General features: G+C 41.9%; 1 protein-coding gene across 3 annotated transcripts in view; it reads left to right on the top strand.

The window, feature by feature from the left end:
* Lama1 (laminin subunit alpha 1) overlaps positions 1–23,051 on the top strand; it is a 150,818-nt gene that overhangs the window by 59,192 nt on the left and 68,575 nt on the right. For all 3 annotated transcript variants that reach the window (XR_003849788.1, XM_029564302.1, XM_008834653.2), the window contains exons 5-16: positions 495–674; positions 2,344–2,433; positions 3,603–3,720; positions 4,832–5,010; positions 6,415–6,520; positions 7,319–7,479; positions 8,304–8,444; positions 9,674–9,847; positions 11,584–11,685; positions 13,117–13,328; positions 14,533–14,644; positions 19,766–19,876. Coding sequence is in view for 2 of the 3 variants with exons in the window: in XM_029564302.1 (XP_029420162.1) it covers positions 495–674; positions 2,344–2,433; positions 3,603–3,720; positions 4,832–5,010; positions 6,415–6,520; positions 7,319–7,479; positions 8,304–8,444; positions 9,674–9,847; positions 11,584–11,685; positions 13,117–13,328; positions 14,533–14,644; positions 19,766–19,876 (1,686 nt within the window). In the remaining variant the exon portion in view is untranslated. The remainder of the gene's footprint in view (positions 1–494; positions 675–2,343; positions 2,434–3,602; positions 3,721–4,831; positions 5,011–6,414; positions 6,521–7,318; positions 7,480–8,303; positions 8,445–9,673; positions 9,848–11,583; positions 11,686–13,116; positions 13,329–14,532; positions 14,645–19,765; positions 19,877–23,051) is intronic.

Raw genomic sequence — 23,051 nt, 5'->3', positions numbered from 1 at the left:
TCAATGCTTAGCGTACACTTCAGAAAACTCAGCGTGAAAAGAAAACTGCCCGTTCTTAGCACCTGGCTTGATGAGTGAACACTACAAAAACTCCAGTGTTCTCCGTGGAAGGAGCTCAGCAGAAGGTGGTTACAGAGCAGAGAGAAATCAAGGCATCTTTTTCTCACACTCCAGCCTGTTCATGGCATCAAGTCTTTGCTTCTGAGAAGGCACAGCCTAATGCTGGATATTTAAAATATCCCCACAAGGCTGGGAGAAGTGCCCTTTTCAAAGATTTCCAGCAATCTCTGAGATAGGGAGTGGGTCACCTACAAATTGAAGACAGAGTAAGGGTCAAAGTTATCCATAAGTAGTCAGCATGTTAGATTTTTTTTACAAGTACCTAGTTGCCTGGTTTAATTTAAAAAGTATCTTTGTAAAGATTATGTCCCAGATTTAATCAAAACTATATATTTTCATACTTGTATTTGAAATGTATGTTTGGCTATCTTCAGATTCATACATCACTCATCAATGGCAGACCAAGTGCTGATGATCCCTCGCCCAAGTTACTGGAATTCACCTCTGCGCGGTACATCCGCCTTCGCCTACAGCGCATTAGAACACTGAATGCAGACCTTATGACCCTTAGCCATCTGGACCCCAAAGACCTTGATCCCATCGTCACAAGACGTGTGAGTATACGACAGCTTCTGTGACTGTTGTGTCTTGTTTCAGGGATGTACTCTTTTCTTTGTTCCTTTTGGACAGCCCTTTTCCTTCTTAGCTATTAAATACATCCTTATTTTTTGAGAGATACGTATATAATCATTTTATGTATGTCTATAGTTTTTTCTTTTTTTTTTGGACAGGGTCTCCCTAGTCCCAGCCTGCCTAGAACTCATTATGTAGACTAGGTTGACCTCAGTCTCACAGAGATCCGCCTGCCTCTGCCTCTCAAAGGACTGGGATTAAAGGTGTGTGCCATCATGCTGGCATATAGTTTCTTCGTTTACTTTTCTAGCTCTAACTTTTGATGAACAGAGCTCTCAGTTTTTATGAAATCCATCTTACCATTTTTTTGTTCATGGTTAATTGTTTCTATACCCTCTCAAATAATGTTGCTTATCCCAAGTTTTAAAAGGTATTCATTTATGCTTTTTTCTAGAATCTTCATAATTATATCTATAATCCATCTCAAATTAATTTTTGTGTTCGGTGTGAATTTGGACTCAAGTTACACCCCTTCTTATAGCTATATATGGTATTTTAAATCGTGTGTCAAAATACTTTTCTTCCATGAAGTCATTTTGATGCCCCTGTTGAAAACTGTTTGACTTTATTACTGTGTGTCCGTTTCTGGAGTCCAATTTTCCCCTTGATCTATTAGTACATCCTTGTGCCAATTAACAAATGTTTCATTATTTAGTCATTATAGAAAGTATCATGGTCAGTTAATTATGACCCAAACCAGTTGGGCTCTTGATGATTCCTTGTACCTTCTTTTTGTAAAACAATATTTTAGTTTTAATTTTAATTTTTGTGGCTGGGTAAATGTGTTCTCTCTCTCCTCTCCTCTCTTCTCCTCTCCTCTCTCCTCTCTGTCTGTCTCTCTCTCTCTGTATCTCTCTCTGTGTCTCTCTCTGTCTCTCTCTGTGTATCTCTCTCTGTCTCTCTGTCTCTGTCTCTCTCTCTCTGTCTCTCTCTGTCTCTCTCTCTCTGTCTCTCTCTCTCTCTCTCTCATAGATACCCTCAGAGTCCAGAAGAGGGACTTGGACCCCCTTGAGCTGGGGTTACAAGCAGCTGTAAGTTGTCCTACATGGGCGTTGGGACCTGAGCTCTTCTGGAAGAGCAGGAAGTATTCTTAACTTCTACTCTCCCGTATAATTTTTTTTTGTACAATATTAGAATCTGAGCCGAGTGTGGTAGCCAAATGCCCTTAATCTCAGCTGCTATGTGGGTGCCGGGACTTGAACCTGGGTCCACTGCAAGAGCAGTCAGTACTCTTAACTGCTGAGCCATCTCTCCAGCCCTATCATTCATTCTATACTGTGATATGTTCACTTTACCAGTATTAGAAAGTTCAACAGCATGGATTTTGAAGATGACTGTTTTAAGATGAAGCTGAGTTGGAAAACTCTTTCAGACTCTTTTAGGTTGATGAGCTACTTTGAGCACCATTGATTTTAATTGAGCACCAAGGTTCTTTGTGTATGAAATATAATTTTTAAATGTTCATGTAATTAATTTTAGATGATCAAAAATAGCTCATGAAATTACCTGAGATATTTGTTGAGCACCAACATTTACTTTGCTCTGAATTAAAGAGGTTTTAATTTCTGTTTGTAACACTCTTTTCCATAGTACTACTATTCAATAAAAGACATTTCTATTGGCGGGATGTGTATCTGTTATGGCCATGCTAGCAGCTGCCCGTGGGATGAAACTACAAAGGTGAGTTCTAGTAGGTATTAATGGAGAAGTTGCAGGTGTAACATTTCATATCTTTATTCAAGGCAAGCAGTAAAAGGCTTCAAATCATACTAAAGTTTTTAAAATTCCAATAATTTAATTGATTCCATTTTCTTAGCAGTGTCATTATTTTGCTTTGATTGGAGGATATGTTTCTAATTAATTCCTCACTCTGTTATCTGGTGTAAGATATCATGATGTAAAATTGACCATATTAAGGTTTACAATTTAGAGGCCTTCCATGTTCTTATAAGAGAGTCATTATTTATATTTAATTTTTGCACTGCTTGGGATTGAACCCAGGGCCTTGTGCATGCTAGGCAAGCACTCTACCATGGAGACACACCCGCAGCACTTCATGTATTTTTTTTTACTATTTTTTTAACATTTATTTATTTATTCTGTGTGGGTCTGTGTGTGCCTAGTGTGCCTTGGGCCATGGTATGCCCAGGGAAATCAGAGGACAACTTGTGGGAGCCAGTTCAGTATTCCCACAGTGGGGTCCTGGGGATCAACCTCAGGTCATCAGGCTTGGCAATAAGCACTTTTACCTGCTAAGCTATTTCTCCCCTCCCATCATTCAGTTTCTGATACTGAACTATATATTAATGAAATTGGGAAAATGTCTTAAATAATTGATAAAATCTTAATAAGCATTTCTAAATATTTTATTGATTATTATTTCTATTTTATGTGTATGAGTGTATTGACTATTGACTGCATGTATGTGAGTACACCCATGTCATGCAATGCCGTGGAGATCAGAAGAGGGCTTTGGATTCCCCTGGAACTGGAGTTAAGGACAGTTCGTAGCCGTCATGTGGATGTTAGGAATCAAACCCAAGTCCTCTGCAAGAGCAGTCAGTGCTCTTAACTGCTGAGCCATCTCTCCAGCCCCATAAGCACTTCTAATTCTTAATGTCACTTCATCTTTTTAAGAACATTTTGTTAGCTAGTCACCCATATTTTAGTTTTGTTGCTATAATCAGGTTGTGCATACATAGTCTTCTCCACAGGTTAATGCCAGTTTGTTTGCTATAGTCATGAATCCTCAACTATGTGGTCTTAACATGTAAGACTGTGGTAGCTTCTTTCCTTAAATAAGATTAAGAGAAATATACATTTACTGTTTTGTATCCCTGTTTGTTTAGCAACTACAATGTCAGTGTGAGCATCATACATGTGGAAAGAGCTGTGACAGATGTTGTCCTGGCTATCATCAACAGCCCTGGAGACCTGGAACCATTTCTTCTGGTAACATGTGCGAGGGTAAGTACACTCAAAATTTAAAGAATAAAGGCTTTCCTGTCTCCTCGTATGATTAACATATGGCATCTTAATAATCTTTGAAATGACAAGACTTGTTTCTTAGCAATTCAAACGGTATCCAAAGTTACAGATCACCTTAATGAAGTTTAAAGGTATTGTTATGTATCCGCTAAGTTTCCTTTCCCATTTGTTTGTTAATTAGTTGCTAATTTGGAGTTTTAGTTAATCAATTAATTAATGGTACTGGGAATTGAACCTAGAAGACCTCCCCTAGCTAGGTGAGCACTGCACTACTGAGCTACATCCCCAGCTAAAGTTATTTTTTAGATATGTAATATATGTGTAAAATTTCAATAGGAACAATATACAGAGTAAAAATAATTACTGGGGTGGGCGAGATGGCTTGGTGAGTAAAGGCATTTGCCATGAAGCCTAACAACCTGAGATCAGTCTCTGGGACCCACATGGTGGAAGCAGGGAACCGACTCCCATCCATTGTCCTTGGATCTCCATACGCACACAGTGACATGCATGTGCCTCCCCCCCAAACACATACACACAAAGTAAAAAAACATTTGATTAAAATTTTAAAAGCATTATTTCACTTCAACTCCATCCTTCCTGCTTTTTATTTCCTAGCAGTTCTAAGAGTTTGTGCAAAGAGATCATCTAGTAACATATTCCAGCTTTCAATATATTTCGGACACAGAAAAATGTTGCAAATCACAAACTTCTACAGAATTGCTTTTTATTCTTGATTTTAGTCCTGGGGCCACACATTTGCTCAAGAACTCTGCTACTGAGCTACACTCAAGCCTCATGTATTACATTTTTTAATAAACAGGGTCTCACTGTGTAGCTCAGGCTAGCATCAAACTCTCTGTCTTCCTGCTTCCCCAGTGCTGAGATTACAGCTGTGCATCACTGTTTCCACCCTGCACAGTTATTATTTTGACAGCTATTCTCACTTGTCCTCTGGGATTTTGGTCTTTGTCCCACTGAATTATTTATTCTAGAATTTTACATTGTAGAAATTAACTTCATAAATAAGAGTGTTCTTTATATAGGGTATATTATGTGTGTTAATTGAGATGTTAAAATATTCTCCTAGAATGTAATTGTCACAATAAAGCCAAAGATTGTTACTATGACGAAAATGTTGCGAATCAGAAGAGAAGCCTAAACATTGCTGGACAGTACAGTGGAGGAGGGGTTTGTATCAACTGCCTGCAGAACACCACGGGGATCAACTGTGAAACCTGTATCGATGAATACTACAGACCCCACAAAGTGAGTCTCTTCCTTCCAACAGCAGAGCTCCACTGCCCTCCAAGGTGGAAAACAGACCACCAAGTCTCAACTCTATACTGAAGACTCGTTTCCTTTTATTAGGCTTTATTAAATTCTTGTGGTGCCAGTTGTCTTTAGATTTCTGTTACCTACATTGCCTTGCTCTTTTGCTCAAAGTAGGATATGCATGCATTGTTATTTAACTTAAATTTGGGATCCTGTAAGCTAGATAATTCTAACTGTAGATGTGTGGATTTAACCAATAATAATAGTCTATTCTCCATTGATGTGATATGTAGGTGTTTCCTGATCATCATGGCTGGTGTATAGGGAAGGCTCAGTGATTGCACTGATAGACTGTAGAGAAGAAAGGAGCAGTGGCCGAGAGAAAGGATGGCATCTGCTCATGATACTGACTCTTGTTACCATCACAAAGATGTCAGGGCTGGAGAGACGGCTCAGTGATTAAAAGCACTGGCTGCTCTTGCAGAGGACCTGGGTTCAGTTCCCAGCACCCACATGGCAGCTTACAACCATCTGTCACTCTAGTTCCAGGGAATCTGATACCCTTTTTTGATGTTTATTGGCATTGCACATATCTGGTACATTTACATACATGCAGGCAAACATTCATATACATAAAATAAAAATGAATAGCACTGGGCATGGTGGCACATGCCTTTAATCCCAACACCCTTGGGAGGCAGAGGTAGAAGGACCTCCATGAGATCAAGGCCAGCCTGATCTACTTAAATGAATTCTAGGCCAGCTGGGGCTATAGGAAGACCCTATCTCAAAAACATTTTTTTTTTTAAAGAGATTAAGGCTTGAGAGATGGCTCAGCAGTTAAGAGCACTTACTGCTTTTGTAGAGGACCGGAGGAGTTCAGTGCCCAGTACCCACATGGCAACTAACAATTATCTGTAACTCTAGCTCCAGGGGATCCAACACCTTTTTCTGGCTTCCGTGAGCATTGTGACAGAGGTGCACTTACACACTTGCAGGTTAAACGCTAATATGCATAAAATCTTTAAAAAGATGTTAGGAATGAGCAAGATGGCTCACTGGGTGAAACACTTGCTGCCAAGCCTGATCACCTTAGTTAGATTCCCAGGACTCACATGATGGAAATGACTGACTCCTCAGGTTGTCCTCTGAATGCTATGGGTGCATGTGAGGGCACATATACCCCATCCCACATTCACTCAATCAAGCAATATAATTTTTAAAAATTTAAATATTTGGAACCTTCCACTTATGACCATTTTACTCTCCTGACACTTAAACCACCTGTTAGACAAAAATCACTGTAGTAGCCTCATCTTGAGTAAGAAGCTCTTACAGTTGGTTGACAGGATGCTGTTATTTCTAGTGAGATCATCCAGGACAACTTCTGCCTTTCAGGTATCTCCCTATGAGGATGAGCCTTGCCGTCCCTGTGACTGTGACCCCGTGGGGTCCCTCAATTCTGTGTGTATCAAGGATGATCTCCATTCTGACTTACACAGTGGTGAGTCCTTGGCTCATTATTGTGTTTGCAGTGATGTGGGGGTATGTGCGGAATGCTTGTTCCGATAGAAGTATTGTCCATGTGTAGATGTTTAGGGATTTAATCCTGTGTTGATTCTTTTGTTCACCAAATTTGAATTGAGTACCTGCTACATGTCAAGGAGTTTTCTAGAACCTAAGGTTTGTATATGAACATGATCAAGGTCTCTGCTCAGAGTCAGCACTAAACAAGGCCACAAGTAATTCAGTGCCAGGTAGGCATGGTGCTGTGGGCATAAAGCAAATTTAGTAATCATGATTTGGAGAGAGACGGGGTGTCGAGGTGACTGTGTTGGGGTGATGAAGTGGCATTTGAATTTGAGTACATGATTGAGCATTTGATGCAAGAAGTAAGGCTCACTTTGTAACATACAGTAAATAGCAGTTGCTTTTTCAGGTATTAGAAGACAGTTCGGGGCTTCTGCATACATCAGCTCACAAAGCAGAGAGATCCTCCAGCTAACTTTGTAAATGACAGTGCTCTTTCCCTTCCCCAAATGGACTTGCTTATACCACAGCTCCTTACTAGGTAGCATCTGTTCACGACCTCAGTGACTCAGCAGATTCTCAGCCATGGGCAGGAGTGGATATGGGATTGGGGGGCTCCCTGTCGCTGTGGAGGGTCAGTTGCACAACTGAACTGATTCTTCCATGTGGCTGCTGATGGGATGATAGTAATGATGATGGGGGTGGGGTGGCAGTTTACCCTTGCTTTAAGCCTCTGAACTTCATGTTGGATCGTCGTCGTTTTCTTCCCCAGGGAAGTGGCCAGGTCAGTGTCCATGTAAGGAAGGCTATGCAGGTGAAAAATGTGATCGTTGCCAATTTGGCTATCGGGGTTACCCGAACTGCGTCCCCTGTGACTGCAACACTGTTGGCAGCATAAATGACGATCCTTGTACCGAGCCATGTCTTTGTAAGGTGAGTGTACAAGTCAAAGATGCTCCGGGTTTCTTCTGCGGTCCTCCCTTCTGGCTCAGAAGATCAATTCTTGCACAAAACAGGAAGGTTTGAGCAACAACCTTCCTGCATGTCACAGCAAGTGTGTGTCCTTGAACTTAGATGGGCTCTTGACTTTCTTTTGTGGTACCTCTGGGTAACGGCCATATATTCCTGAGGCATTTTCTGAGACTCTTCAATGAGACCCAACAGCGCATACCGTTCCTTTGGCCTTAGCTTCGTTACCTGTGGCATTCCTTTTCAGCTTTGTGTTCGGGGGAGAACTAGGTAAATACTGAATTTCCTGGAACACTAGAGAAATGCATATTTGTTATCTTAGATTTCTCTTAGAATTGTATAATCACAGGAATGCACAGACGTGGCACCAGGGGAGGGTCTTATTTGGTCATATGATATTAATTACAATTTCCCTGGAATTCCTGAGATTTCCTGTTGTACCTTATGTGCTTATTCATGAAAGCAGAGTCTCAGGCATGTTATATTTGACTGAAAATAATCTCAAGTATTTGTAATTAAAACAAATAATTATATATCCCTCTTTAGATTGTAAAATGTTTGTATAAGCAAAGCACGGTGGTGTATGCCTGTAATTCTTGCTCTCAGGACTCTGAGAGCACCTATTCTGTAAATACTAACTAATGTCTTGAGGCCTTGCACCTGTTTGAGGTCTTTACGAGTTTCTGAGGACTACCACCTTCTGTAGATTGTTCCCTGTTACCGTGCCTTTTTTTCTGTCTCTCTGGACACATTAGTTTTACCAGCTAATCTTTTCTTATAACTTGCAGAAAAATGTTGAGGGGGAAAACTGTGATCGCTGCAAGCCAGGGTTCTATAACTTGAAGGAAAGAAACCCCCAAGGCTGCTCTGAGTGCTTCTGCTTTGGCGTCTCTGACGTCTGTGACAGCCTTTCGTGGCCCATTGGTCAGGTAAGAGACACTGTGCCAGTTGGTTAATAAGCAGATTGCCTGATGGGGCCCTCTGTGGCTGGGCTATGGGACCAGATGGCCAGCTGTCCCCGAAACACCACTCTTAACCATTTGGAACAGCCCTAGCATGAATCCAAGGGAATCTATTCCTAAAATTATTCTGATATTTTCTATCTAATTTGTGTTTGTTTCCACTTATGTTTGAAACAATGGGATGGTATGGTGTTCTGGAATACATTCCATTTCCATTTCTCCTGTGGAGCACACTTGGGGTCTTGAGAATTGTTCATCTCAAAGAAGCAGGTGGTGGGAGGCGCTGGAGTGGGAAGAACAGAGGGGCACAGATTAGTGTGAGGACAGGCAGGCTTGGGGGAATGGGGAGCTCTGGGCAATGGGCTTGGGGGTACAAAATAGAAACCAGGGGAGGAGATCATGAGTGATGGCTGGAGGTGAGGTAGTAGATACTGTGTTCAAGGCATAGCTGTCGGTGACTCTTGTCACCACACTGGGTGAACATCATCATTTCCCGGTAGGTGACACACGTGGCAATGCAGGGTCTGAGGTTTTTGTACATTTTTCATCATTTGAGTATAAAGCAAGAACAACCAAGAAGGGGCAGTAAAAATGGTGAACTCATTTTAGTCAACACACTTACAGCCTAGGTGCCTCTTACCTGAGCTGCCAGGGAACAGAAACATTTTGGATTTTGCTTGTTTCCAATTTGGGGTATATTTGCATATATCTACATGAACTATCTCAAGGGAAGGTCAAGTCTAACCATGAAATTTGTTTACCTTTCATATATACCTTGTCCATGTAGCCTGAAGATGACTTCATATAGTATTTTAGTGCACCGTCCTAGGGCTCATAGGAGGTCAGGTGGGAAGTTTTCCACGTGTGACTCCAGTTGTTTGGGATTCGCAACATTTTTGCCTTAGGGGTATTGAACTTGAAGCAGGTTCCTTATTATTTTTAAAAATCTAAACTATACAGCCTCTATCTCTGTAGTTTTGTGTAGAATTGATCTGGATTCAATATGTGCATGCCATGTACTCAGCATTTCTTGGTTTTTTGACAAGTGGAAAGATCCTGTATTGTATACTTAAACTTGATCCTTAGTTAAACTTAGTCCATCTGCTTCCTTATTGCAAAAATATTTGCTCAGCACTGTATGAAGTCTAAGGTGACCTCTGTTTCATATTCTGAAATTCTTCATTTTTTTTTTTAAGGTGACTGATATGTCGGGGTGGCTGGTTACTGACTTAATCAGCCCAAATAAGATTGGGTCTCAGCAGGGTGTGCTGGGCGGACGTCATCAGATTAGCATCAACAACACGGTGGCCATGCAGAGACTGGCTTCTAAGTACTACTGGGCAGCTCCCGAAGCCTACCTTGGAAACAAGGTATGTGTGACTGGATGGAACAACGTCTAGAAGGAAAGCTCAGAGAACATTAAGAACTTCTACTGCTCACTCTCTAAGCAGACTTACTGTCCACCCGACTTCAGCTGGAGTTGACAGCAGGACTCGTTTGACGTTTTATCATGGCCATTTCATAAACTTCTGTTCTGCACCCACTTCCTAAGCAGTGTATGTTGTGAGGCCTCAAATCCCTCACCATCACTGGCTTTCTCCTTCCCTCTTCTGGTCTCTAGATAACTTGGGCCTTTATAATGTGATAGTTGCTCTTCCACGTTAGCTAGCGGTCAACTTAGTGAAGTGGTCCGTGGCACAGTGGAGCCCCTGGTATGTGGAAAGCCCCAGGAAGGTTCCTGAGAGGGAGTGTCTGCTCTGCTGTCCTGTCTCTTCACCAGGACAAGGTGTTGCCATATGATGCTGACAGATGGGCAGAATAATGTCTGTTTTAATTTTAAGAAAATGCAAGGTAATGATCTACAGTGCTGAGTGTCTGCAAAGTTGGTTTCTAAGATTGAACCTTCCTGTCAAAGGTGTTCCATTCCCCTCACCAATTAATGCCTCTTCTCTCCAGAGTCTAATTAATTGGCAGATGCAGCCAGGGGACTAATAACTCCAGCTCTGGTCTCACTGGGAGTGTGGTTTGTTTTCAGGTGATGGTATACCTTCACAATAATTTAATCTTGTAGTTTGGTATGCTTCCAGTTAATCCTATTATTATATTTTCTAATTTGCATATATATTCACATGTGTATGAATATATATCTGTGTATGTGTATATATGCATATATATTTATCTATGTACTTATTTTTGAGATAGGTTCTTGCTATGTTGCCCAGGCTGGTCTAGAATTCACAATCCCTGCCCCAACCTCCTTAATGCTAGGATTACAAGTATGCACTTAACTTGTATATATTTTAAAAGAATATTTATTTTTGGAAATAGCTATCAAATTATTTTTCTACCAAATTATAATTATAATGCTCTATTTATAATATTATCTTGCCAACAAAGTTCAATGATTTTTTTCTTTTTGAAATCATTTGTCTAATTTTATGATTGTAAACTTACATTCTGAAAAGTGTATTTCAGCATATTCCTCAAGAAGAAAATCTACATTATATATTAGTTACCCCTAATATACATTAAAGGGCACCCCAATCATATATTTAAAAGAAGAAATGCTTTAGTGCTTCCTTTAAATGATAGAACTAATAAGCTGGACAATGAAATCAAAACATTCATTTAAGTAAGATAATGTGTGATTAAGACCAATTCATAGAGCTGGCGAGTGTCTTACTGGGTAAAGATACTAGCTGTCAAGCCTAATGATCTGAGTTTGATCCCTGCTCCCTACATGATGGAAGGAGAGAGCTGACTCCAGCAAGTTGTCCTCTGACCTTCACACAAGCACTGTGGAAGACCCCTTTATAGACAAATGAATAAATATGTGTAATAGAAAATTTAAATGGCTTGTAGTCAGTTACTTTGGGTCTTTGAAAAGGAATACACATTTCTGTGTGTGAAGGCTATCCTACATTTTGGAAATGTCTCTTAAACAGTATCTAACAGGCTTTCCACTGCTTTTGGTGTAAATTCCCTTTCTTATGGTGGCTGCTGGGGTGGGTAGCCTGGCTGTTTCAGGAGGACCCTAGCAACCCCTCCCCCAGACTTAAAGCTATGACTATTGTCCGCTGATGCTCATTCTTGTTAATCATTCCAGCTGACAGCGTTTGGTGGGCTCCTGAAATACACAGTGTCTTACGACCTTCCAGTGGAGACAGTGGACAGTGACCTCGTGTCTCACACCGATGTCATCATCAAGGTGACTCATTTGCACTGGTTTGCTGTAGAGCTCAGGGCTCAGTGGATGGGGGTGGGGGGGTCTGTGAATGAGTATAAGTGATAAACAAGGTGCTTACAGCAAGGAGATGGTAACTGAGGAGATTCACTTGTGCCTGTACTGAAGGACAAGGGACTGAGAAGGTAAATTTGATAACATCCATTTTATGAAAAGTTGCAGGTATACCTTCTGTCCATAGTTTTTCAAGTTTGGTTCTTTAGTTAAGATTAGGAGTATGACTGTCAGCTAGATGGATCAATAGTAGGTAAAGATGCTTAGTGTTAAGCCTGAGGACCTATTTCATCCCTGGAACACATGTAGTGAAAGGAGAGAACCAACCCTCACAGGTTGTCTTTTGACCGCTACCTGTGTGTACACACACACACACACTTAATAAGCAAAAAAAAAAAAAAAAAAAAAAAAAAAGGGGTTTTGGGGTGTCTTTTCTTTTTTTTTCCCCCAAAACCGAGATGAGATAACTAAGCAAATAAACATGGCATTTAACAACCCCACTCTGGTTCAGACTTTCTATTTATTTCAGAAAACACCAACAATTAGCTGGGTGCAAGAGAACATGCCTGTAGTCCTGAACTACTGGACAAGCTGAGGCAAAAGCATTGCTTGAGTTCAGAAATTCAAAGTGAAATCTGGGAAATACAGCAAGACTATCTCTGAAAGTGGTGGCACATGCCTACCATCACAGTACTTGGGATATGGAAGCAGAAGGGTAGAGTGAGCTAAATAATGAGACCCTCTCAGAAAAAAAAAAAAAAAAAAAAAAAAAAAAAAAAAAGTAATGGGTTTTGGGTAGCTTTACTTCTTTTCCAAGACCCCAGCAAAGTATACTCTTTGGATTTATTATCAGAATTTCTGTGAAAAGAATATAGTCAGACTGGGGAGATGGTTCAATGGGTAAAAGCATTTGCTGCCTGAGCATGAGAACCTGAGTTCAAATCCCTAATGGCCATGTAAAAAACTGGTGTGGCCTCATCTGTCTCTACCCAAGTCCTGTAGGGGCCAGAGACAGGAAGTTCTCTGGGACTTAGTGGCCATCAGTCTAGCTCCAGTGAGGGACCTCATCACAAAGGATACAGGACACCCAGCATCCTCCCCTGGCTTCTGTATGTTGCCCATGCACCTACACACACGCGTGGGTATATGGCCAAACATGCATACACCACCAACACACACATACACACACACACACACACACACACACACACACGCTAAAAAAGAAAGAATACCATATCTGTTCTTTCTGTTGTAAGTCTGGATTGAGAGCCATACACAATTACATATTTGCTGCAAGAAACTGGGCACAAGTAAACCACGTTGCTGAACACAGAACTTGATTTTAATTTTTGATCACTGAATTAAATTACAAGTTTCCTTCCTTTTGGTTTTAAATGCTAGGGAAATGGACTCACTTTAAGCACACAGGCCGAGGGGCTGTCCTTGCAACCCTATGAGGAATACGTCAATGTAGTTAGACTTGTGCCTGAGAACTTCCGGGACTTTAATACCAGAAGGGAGATTGACCGCGACCAGCTGATGACGGTGCTTGCTAACGTGACACATCTCTTAATCAGAGCCAACTACAATTCTGCAAAAATGGCTCTCTATAGGTAGGTGCTGAAAAGGGTGGGAAAAACTTTTGGCAAAGGTACCTCGATCTTGTCTGCATTATTATGTATATTTCAAGCTTAATATTATTATAATAAGGACACAACTACAGAAACTAGCTATATTAACATTACTTTTATAAATATATTTTATTGAAGATGTGCATCATGAGAAAAGAATCCAGTAGGAAACAGACTTGACTTTAGGTTCAGGAACTTTCAAGAATGTTGCCAAGCGATGCTTGCTGAGTCAACAGTGCCCATATTGCATCTGAATCAATCAATCAATCAATCAATCAATCAATCTCTCCCCTCTCTGTCCTCTTTCCCCCCACTCTCTTTTTCTCCCTCTTTCCCTTGCTCCCTGTCCTTTCTCCTATATCTCCCTTCTCCCTCTCTCTCCTCTCCCCTCCCTTCCCTCCCTCTCCCCCTCTCTCCTTTCTCCCTCCCTCTGTTTTTCCCTCTCTCCCTCTTTCCCTTTCTCTCTCCCTGTCCTCTCTCTTCTCTCTCCTATCTATCTCTCTTCTCCCTCTCTCCTCTGTCCCTCCCTCTCCTTGTCTCCCCCTCTCCTCTCTTCTCTTTATCTTCTCTCTCCTCTCTCCTCTATCTCACCCCCTCACTCCCCCCTCCTCTCCTATTGTTCTCCTCTCCCCCTTCTCTCTCCACCCTCTCTCTCTCTCTCTCCTCTCTCTCTCTCTCTCTCTCTCTCTCTCTCTCTCTCTCTCTCCATTCTTCCTGATGCTAATGGCCTTAATTTTGCAGTTATTTAAACAAACTCGTCCATCCATGGTCATTTGGTTACCTGGAGGAGACCAATTTCTGACAGTATCTAGCAATCATAAAATTGGTTGCTGCTAAAGTAAGCAGGTAGAACACATGGAAGGATCAGCTCTGTATTCATGATAAGGGGGATAAGGGGATGGAATGGATGGACTTCTGTGAAACACTTCAACTCCAGGTAGACACCTTCAAAACTTGCCCACAGCAGCCTCTGGGCAGTAGCACAGCTTGTCAACAACTGTTGAAGCATCTCCTGGGACTAATGATGGCTGCCAGAGTGTTCTGGTGGGAAACTCCCTAGGTACTCACAAAAATAACATGTCCATTTTCTTTAAACTACGTCTTTGGGAGCCTGCCTGCCTTCTTAGAGGTATGAGATGCCATGTGCAATCATATGAGCCACATCATGATCTCTGTCTGTTTGCAGGTTGGACTCCATCTCTCTGGATATAGCAAGCCCTAATGCGATAGACCTGACAGTAGCTGCCGACGTGGAACACTGTGAATGTCCCCAAGGCTACACAGGGACATCCTGTGAGGTACTGCGCCCCTGTGCTGGTCTCTTCCCTTCTGTTCTTTCCTGATGGATGATGCACTGAACTCCTCTTGTTGCACATTTGCATTTTAACTTTAGAAAACTCCTGTGGTTTAGTCATTCTTGAATTATAAGAACACATAGTGCCCTGCAGAGGACCTGAGTTCAGTTCCTAGAACCCACATCAATCAGCCCACAACCACTTGCAGCTTCAGGTCCAGGGGATCCCTCACCTCTGGTCCTTGAGGGAACCTGTGCTCATATGTACACACGCCCCCATATACATATAATTAAAAATAATGAAAACAAATCTTTTCAAAATAAAAGCCACAAGCGGTGGGTGGTACATGCCTTTAATCTCAGCATTTGGGAAGCAGAGGCCGGCGGATCTCTGTGAGATTGAGGCCAGCCTGGTCTCCATAGTGAGTTTGAGGCGTGCTGTTGCTACAGGGAGACCCTGTCTCAAAAAGACCCCCCAAAAAATAATTAATTAAAAATAGGGTTGACTGGGGTGCTTCAAAAGTTCCTGGAGGGTTTGTTGTTGTTGTTGTTGTTGTTTGTTTGTTTTTTGCCTCAGTCAGTAGGAAACTTGCAATGCCTTTGCCAGATTTTGCATTTCCAAGGAGGATTGGACTTGATCATCTGAACATTTACTGCCTGTGCCAGACCAGGATAACCTTACATAAACCATGACCATCTCGAGACCTCTGTATCCCCTGACTAGAGTGTTGTAGTAGGCTGGACCTCACATGGAAATACAGGTTCTATATCCACAGATTGACTAGTGACTGAATAGTTCCCAGATGACAACATTGAATCAAATATATCTATACCTATTATTATTGCTCCCTAAACAATATGGTGTGGCAATTATTTACATAGCATGCATATTTATTAGATATTATAAGTAATCTAGAGATTATTTACTTATTTTTTTTGTTTGTTTTTGATACAGAGTCTCCCTGTTGCCCCAGCCAGCTTAGAATTCACTATGCAGACCAGGCTGGCCTGGATCTCACAGAAATCTGTCTGCCTCTGCCTCCCAAATGCTAAGATTAAAGGCATGCAACACCAGTCCTGGCAATTAGAGATTATTTAAAATATAGGGAGGATCTGCATAGGTTATATACAAATATAGCACTGTTTCATATAAGTGACTTGAATATTCAAGGATTTTGACATCCATTGAAGTCCTTGAACCAATCCTCATGGAGATGAGGGAAATGTGTGTGTGTGTGTGTGTGTGTGTGTGTGTGTGTGTGAGAGAGAGAGAGAGAGAGAGAGAGAGAGAGAGATATGCGTTGGCTGGTGAGATGGTTCAGTGGGTAAAGGCACTTGCTAATAAACCCAACAACCTGAATTACATCCTTTGGATTCACATGGTGGAAGGAGAGAACTGATTTCCATGAATTGTCCCCTGACCTCCACATGTGCACCATGACACGTATACACATGCATGCACACACAGAGAGAAATAAACGAATGTAATAATTTTTTCAAAGTATTGAAATATGTTTGAGTATTGAGACTGCGTTGTGTATCTCACTGTGCTCTAACCTCCCTCTGTATGCTACCTCATTACATCCTGACAATAGCTTTCTGGTACGTGCTCCAGATACTGTCTCCTAAAGACCAGGAAACAAAGGGTAGTGGGGCTCAATAACAAGGCCTTGGACCTGCAGCTAGGATGTAGTCATACTGGGATTTGGGCTTCACCCACACTGTTAACCACCACCATCGTATGCATATCATGCCTCCCATATAAATCATCATGAACATTTGTCATTGGCTACGATTTCTTGGTAATCACTTATACAAAGAGTCAATTTAGTCCTTTGTTTTTATGAATCTTTAAAAATAATAAACAATGTAGTTAACAAAGTTGGCCTCATATTTTATGATACAGATATTTAATTAAATATTCCTATTTTAAATATTTTGCTTTTTTTTTCATTTGCTTGTTTTGTATTTGGAACCAGCCAAGATTTTTAGGTGTCAAGCATGCTATTCTAAGCCAAGAAAATGTATTTAAGTTCTAGGAACTCTCATCTTTGGGCTGTGGAGTTAAAACAGGAATGTGGAACGGGGAAGCCTGGACTTAGGAGTTAAGTTATCTAGGCCAGCAGGGGGCAGCAGAGAGAAACTGCCACTAGATTCCTCCAAGTCCCCTGGGCTTTGGAAGCACTGGGACAGGCTTGCAAATGCTTAGGCAGGCATAGGAGACTTAATTCAGTGGTGTCTCAATACCCCTGAGGAATGGGTTGGAGGACCCAATAAGAATATCCCAATTTGCAGGTTTGTGTGCAAAGCATGTCAGTGGTGTAGTGTTTCCATGTAACCTAAGCACTTGTATACTTTAGGTCTTCTCTAAATTATGTACACCACCTAGTGCAATGTAAAATGTTGTGTAAGGAGTGGGCATACTGCATTGTTTAGGGAATAAAGACCAGAAAATGTGTGTGTATGAGGCATTTTCCCTTAATATAGTCATTGTTCTTTGAATCTGTCAATTTGGCCCCTGAGGATGCAGAGGAACCAAGTGTATGCATTTATGAGTGTTTTTGTTGGGCAGGAGAACTCCTCCTTTTAACAAACTTTTACTCAGAGCTGACTTACAGATTCAGGCTGCTGGATCCCATCATAGGAACGGGATTCTTTTGAAGCACTTGGTGCTGCTGACCTGTAGATTGACACCACTACATGCTCACCCACACCTGAGCCCTGCTCCCCAAGGGAAGCAGAGTTAGGTGGAAGTATTAGGGGGCTTACACAAGGTCGATGTGAATACCTGTATTTATAATTTATATGCTTAAAAAAAACTCACAGGAACTAGAGAGATGGCTTAGTGGTTAAGAGCACTGGCTGCTCCTGCAGAGGACCCAGGTTCAGTTCCCAGTATCCATATGCCTGCTAGCAACTGTCTGTAATTCCAGTTCCAGAGGATCTGATGCCCTCTTGAGGCCTCCATGGACATTGCATGCATATGGTGCACTTCATGCACATAAAACACTTACATACATAAAATGGAAATAAATTAAAAATTTTAAAAAGCTTTTAGTTAGGCCTAGTGATGCAGGCCTATACTATAATCCTAGGTACTTTGGAGGCTGAGGCAGTTGTATTGCAAATTCAGTGTCTGCCTGGGGAAGTTAGCAAGACCCTGTCTCAAAATAAGAAGTAGGAAAGAGGCTGAGAATATTGGACCATAGCTCAGTGGCAGAGTGCATTTATAGGGTCCAAGATTCAATCCTAGTACTAAAAATAGCATATATGCTAAAAATTTGCTGTTCAAGGAGACTTATTTTAAAAGAGGCCAATTCCAAGCTGCCTCCTTCCATGTCCCTGTGGGAATATGCTGACTTTGAAATGAATTAGTCTCAGGTCTGTTTTATAAAGGCATTTTGGGTCTGCTGAGTCCTTGGCAGCTGGGTGTGATAGAGCCTTGGGTATATGCATACCTGACTGAATCATCCCAAGGACATACCAGCCACTGTGTAACTGTCTGTGCTATTTGGTATCTGTAAAGCAGAGGTGTTGTTTCTCAGGGTTTCCATGAGAGTTAAATGCACCACTGTGTGGGGGTGGTTCTTGGACGACCTACATGGCCCCTCTGGGTTGAACCTACAGAAGGTGCATCTGGAATCTTTGTTCAGTTAAACTGACGCAATGTGACCCAGACCTGCCCTTGAACACATCCGTTGTTGAGGACAGCTTTAAATGAATTGGAAGGTAGGGGAGTGAGAGGAAAAAAAGATCCTCATGATGGAAAACTGACTAGACAGGGATCTGTCATTGCTGTCCGGGGAACATTGCAGTGGTGTGCCATGGATGCCATGCTTACCCATGCATAGCCTTTAAGTTTCTGTGTGCACATCTCCACTTTTAAAGGAAAGCAAGAGACTGCTCTGGTGCTGGATGTGCAGCTTACTGAAAGGCCCTGAATGGTACACCTAAAAAAGTGTGCATTTTTATGGCATGGAGATGCTATCTCAAGGAAAATGTTTGAAAAGTAGAAATGTTTCTCTGAGAAAATGTTTCTCTGTCCATGGAAAATTGACCAACTTGCTTTTCAAATGCATTAGAAAGTCACATTAGCGAGCACAGATTACCATTCTTTGTTTTTAGTTTTTCAGGTTTTCTAATTTTATTTATTTATTTATTTTATGTGTATGTGTGTATTGCCTGCATGTAGGTAAGTGCACCCGTGTGGTACAATGCCTGCGAAGGTCAGAAGAGGCTGTCAGATCCCCTGGGACTGGAGTTACAAACACTTGTTAGCTGCCATGTGCGTGCTGGGTTTCGAACCTGGGTCTTCTGCAAGAACAACCAGTGTTCTTAACTGCTGAGCCATCTCTCCAGCCCTGTTTTTTAGGTTTTCTAAAACAACTTACTTTTTTGAGAATTTCATATATGAGTATTGTGTTAGCATCATTTCTGCCCCTTCTGCTCCTCCCCCAGCTGCTTCCATGCCCCCCACTCCCTCTTAATTTCTTGACCACTTCTTTATTGTTCTTACATATACATACATACATTTATAACTATGTGCATATAATGCACTGAGTCTATTCAGTGAGGCTCATCACATGTGCATGTGTTTATTTCTTACTGATTCTAAATATTCTTATATTCGTGTATAAGCATACTTCTCACCACTTAACAAAGAACCTTCTTTTTGCAACAGGTAGAGACTATTCCAAAGTTCCACACCTGGTCAAAATATAGACAATAAGGGCCTGTGTGGTGCTTAGCCTTAGTTGATATGTCTATAATCCAACTCCTTACACCTAACTCAGGGAACATGGTGGAAGAGGAGGTGGAAAGATTCTGAGAGCCAGAAAAACAGGACACCTGCTGTAGATAATGCATTCCAGACATGATAGGGAAGCTGCACCAATACAATCTTAACAGTATGGCGGTCTTACAAGACCTGCATAATGGCGACATTAGTTGACATAGCAATGTGGATGTGGGAAATTTCACAGGGTCCCACCCCTAGAGGAAGAGCTACAGGCAATCAGTGGATGCCTAGGGAGGGAGAATCAGTGTTCTCCAGGGATGAGCTCCCTGAGAGGTTATCCAATCCCAAGTGGTCATCCCTGAACAGATTGCCTCTTTTTTCTTGCAGTCCTGCCTCCCCGGCTATTATCGTGTGGATGGAATACTCTTTGGAGGAATCTGTCAGCCCTGTGAATGCCACGGCCATGCGTCAGAGTGTGACATTCATGGAGTTTGCTCTGTGAGTTTATTGCTGAAACCTTGTGTCTCCCACCCCCACTCCAACCAACCCAGAGCCATTTGTTGTGGACACAGCTCTCCACAACAGCTCTGACTTTGTAGACTTCAAAAGAAATTTGCAAATTCAGGGTTATGTCTTCAAATATTTCTTGCTTTTCCTTTAACTTTTTTGGGAGGGAAAGAAATTATTTTAGGATTACAAGGTGAACATTCTTAATCTGAAAATCCCAAATCTGAAACCTGTTGAGCAATAACTTGATGTTACAAAGGAGAAATTCCACACCTGTTCTTTTGTGAATAATCAGAGTCAAAACACATGCATTGTATAACTATGTGTAACGTGTGTAAGGCATACATGAAATATAAATTGATTTCATGTTTATAATTAAGTCCCATTCTTAAGATACTACTAAACATATACATATGTGCATTTGCATATATACATCTGAAAATATACCAACCCCTCCAAATTTCCTAATCCAAAGTAATTATTTACTTAGCAAATCAATAAAGCAACATAAAAAAAGTTGTTCACTGATTGAATACAAAAGATCCAATCTTTTCAACAAAAATACTAATTTTCTAACATTATACAACCTAATAAACTATAAGTAGAATAGTAAAACACAATAAAATCCCATTGTACAATATATGATATCTTACAGCTGGTTCAGCTGAACTCTTCAAACAGGAGCCTCTTTCATAAACAATATGAGTTGGAGCAGGGCTTTACAAATGTGCAGTTAATCTTGAGCCTGAACTTTGGGGCAAGGCTTGTTTTAGCTTCAGGAATTCTTGTAGGCCCTTCTGCCTTGAAGCCAGGCCACCCTCTGGGTTCTGATGGATTCATTGTTTGGGCATAGAGTGAATGCTAATACCATTCAGCTGTGCCCTATTCTCCAGGCAGAGATACCTCTTTGCTCTTTCCCAAAAGATTGACGTAGTTACAGAGCCAGGGGAAACTAATTATCAGAGCCCTGGTGAAGCCCTGAAGTCCTGAGTCCCCAGGTTGTCTCTTCTCTCTTTGTTTTCTGAGCAAAGCTTCATCCCTGCTCATTTCTCTGGGATGTTAAAGCAACTATAGCAACCTCGTGGAGTGGAGTGTGCTGGGTGGCTCGGTCCCTCCAGGATGGGTTTCCTTCAGAGCATGGTTCCAGCAGCTTGGAGTGTTGTTACTGTTTTCACTTTCCTTCCTTGGCCACATCTGCAAGGCCAGCCTCTTGCACCTTGCCTCCTGCCGGCAAGTCTGGGTGGCCAGCAAGTTGACGGTGTGCTGGTCAGGCTTCTATCGATGTCTATTTACAGAACTATGAACCAAAGATATGAAATGTGTACAAGCTACCTTCATAGTCTCTACTGAATATATTAAATAGATACTAGATAAACTCATGCTAAATGAATAGTATATACTTGGTATGTCTAAATAGTAGCTACTCAAAGCTCCAGCTATCATACATAAGTTTTGGGGTTTTAAATGTTATAGAAACTGGTTTAGACTTTGAGGAAAGCCACAGCATGCTACAGAGTCCCTGGAGCTTTGCCAGCACCCCCAATGTCTCTCATAGCTGTAATGTTCATGCTGGTACCATGTGAGTCACTTAACCATGTGTTCTGCCCATCAAAGTTCCCACTCCAGTCCTTTGTCCTCTTTAGGATTAAACCTAAGAGTCCCCTGGCATATCACAACCTTGTGTCCTTTACTTCCTCTCCTCTGGGATAGTTTTCATTCTTGAGTTTTGTGACACTTTCTGACACTTTCAAAGAATGCCGGACACTGTGGAGTCCTCTCATCTGGGGCTTATCTGACCTGATGTTTCCCCATGATATCCTTGGGCTGTGCATTGTAGGGTGGGGCGGGGTGCCCCGACCTGCAGAGCAACAGCGTGGGGCACCGAGACTGAACCTGGAGGAATGAATAGACAGGGGGCACGAAGAAATGGAGACAAGACAGTATTCTGATCAAGTCTCTTTTATTGAGCAATCACACAGTGTTAATATAGTAAAGCGGAGGGTGGGGGAAGGTAAAGGGCGGAGAGAAGGCGGGGCGAGTGGAAGGCGGCAAGGCCCTGCTGGGGAATTTCTACTACAGTCATGAGCCCTGGTGGTTTCACAAGATAAGGAAGTAAAATGTAGAAAAAAATCAGGACAAGAAAAACATGTTTTTACAAGGCCACCTGGTTGTTTCAAACTGGGGCAGGGGTACACTTAAGGCTTGGCCTCCAACATCTCCTCCCTTCTACTTTAATAAAGGTAGTCCAAACTCCTCCCATGAGAGGCTATAGTTCTCACAGTTTTTGCTCTTGGTACCTTTGGGGAGGTGAGGCAGAGCAGTGAGGGACCTTTGGGTCCCTGCCCGGGTGACTGCGCCTGTCTTAGGTCGGAAGGGATCTCCCCCAAATCATACACCCATCATGGGATGAGGCCACAGCTTTGGCGGCCCTCCTGTCTTAGGTGTTTTAGTGTGGGGGCCACTTCTCTTACCCATCTCTGGCTGCCAGTCAAGCTCGGCGGGAAAAAGTGAATGTACCAACCCCATGCTAGTCTGGTTATATATGTTAGGTAGTTATGTTATAAGTCCGAGGTTAAGGTACCAGGAGACCTCAAGGGTCTGTCATATTCAGTTTCCAGGGCCTCAGTCATCTCTAAGCGTTGATAGTGGATTTGAATGGGCTTAGATAAAATTGAATCAACCTGTTGTTTGATAAATTTTGTGATCCTATTGAATGCCCAGGGCCCAAGGGAAATTACTATCAGAAGGCCAAGGAGGGGGCCAAGGAGGGGAAGGAGGTAGGGCATGAGTCCGCCAAGTCCGGTCCAGAAGGGATTGTCTTGTAGTTCTCGAAGTCACTTTTCTAATTGTTCTTGGAGATTTTTGATCTTATCTCAAACTATGCCGGATTTGTTGGCGTAGAAACAGCACTTCTCCTGTAAAAACAAGCAGATGCCTCCCTTTTCAGCAGTTAACAAGTCTAGACCTCTTCTGTTTTGAAGGACTACCTCAGCCAGGCTATCAAGTTGTGTCTGGATCTCTACTATGGTTTCTGAGAGAAGTTGAACATCATCAATCAATTGTTGGGAGAGTTTATAGTAGGTGTGGGTGGCCACCCCCAAGCCTGCAGTTCCAGTAGCCAGCCCGGCGGTTACACCGAGTGTTATCATTAAGGGAATCATTTGGA

The sequence above is a fragment of the Nannospalax galili genome, unplaced genomic scaffold, assembly GCF_000622305.1.
Source record: "Nannospalax galili isolate Female #2095 unplaced genomic scaffold, S.galili_v1.0 scaffold155, whole genome shotgun sequence".
In the NCBI taxonomy this organism is placed as follows: domain Eukaryota; kingdom Metazoa; phylum Chordata; class Mammalia; order Rodentia; family Spalacidae; genus Nannospalax; species Nannospalax galili.
This window is presented reverse-complemented; position numbering and strand designations above follow the sequence as displayed.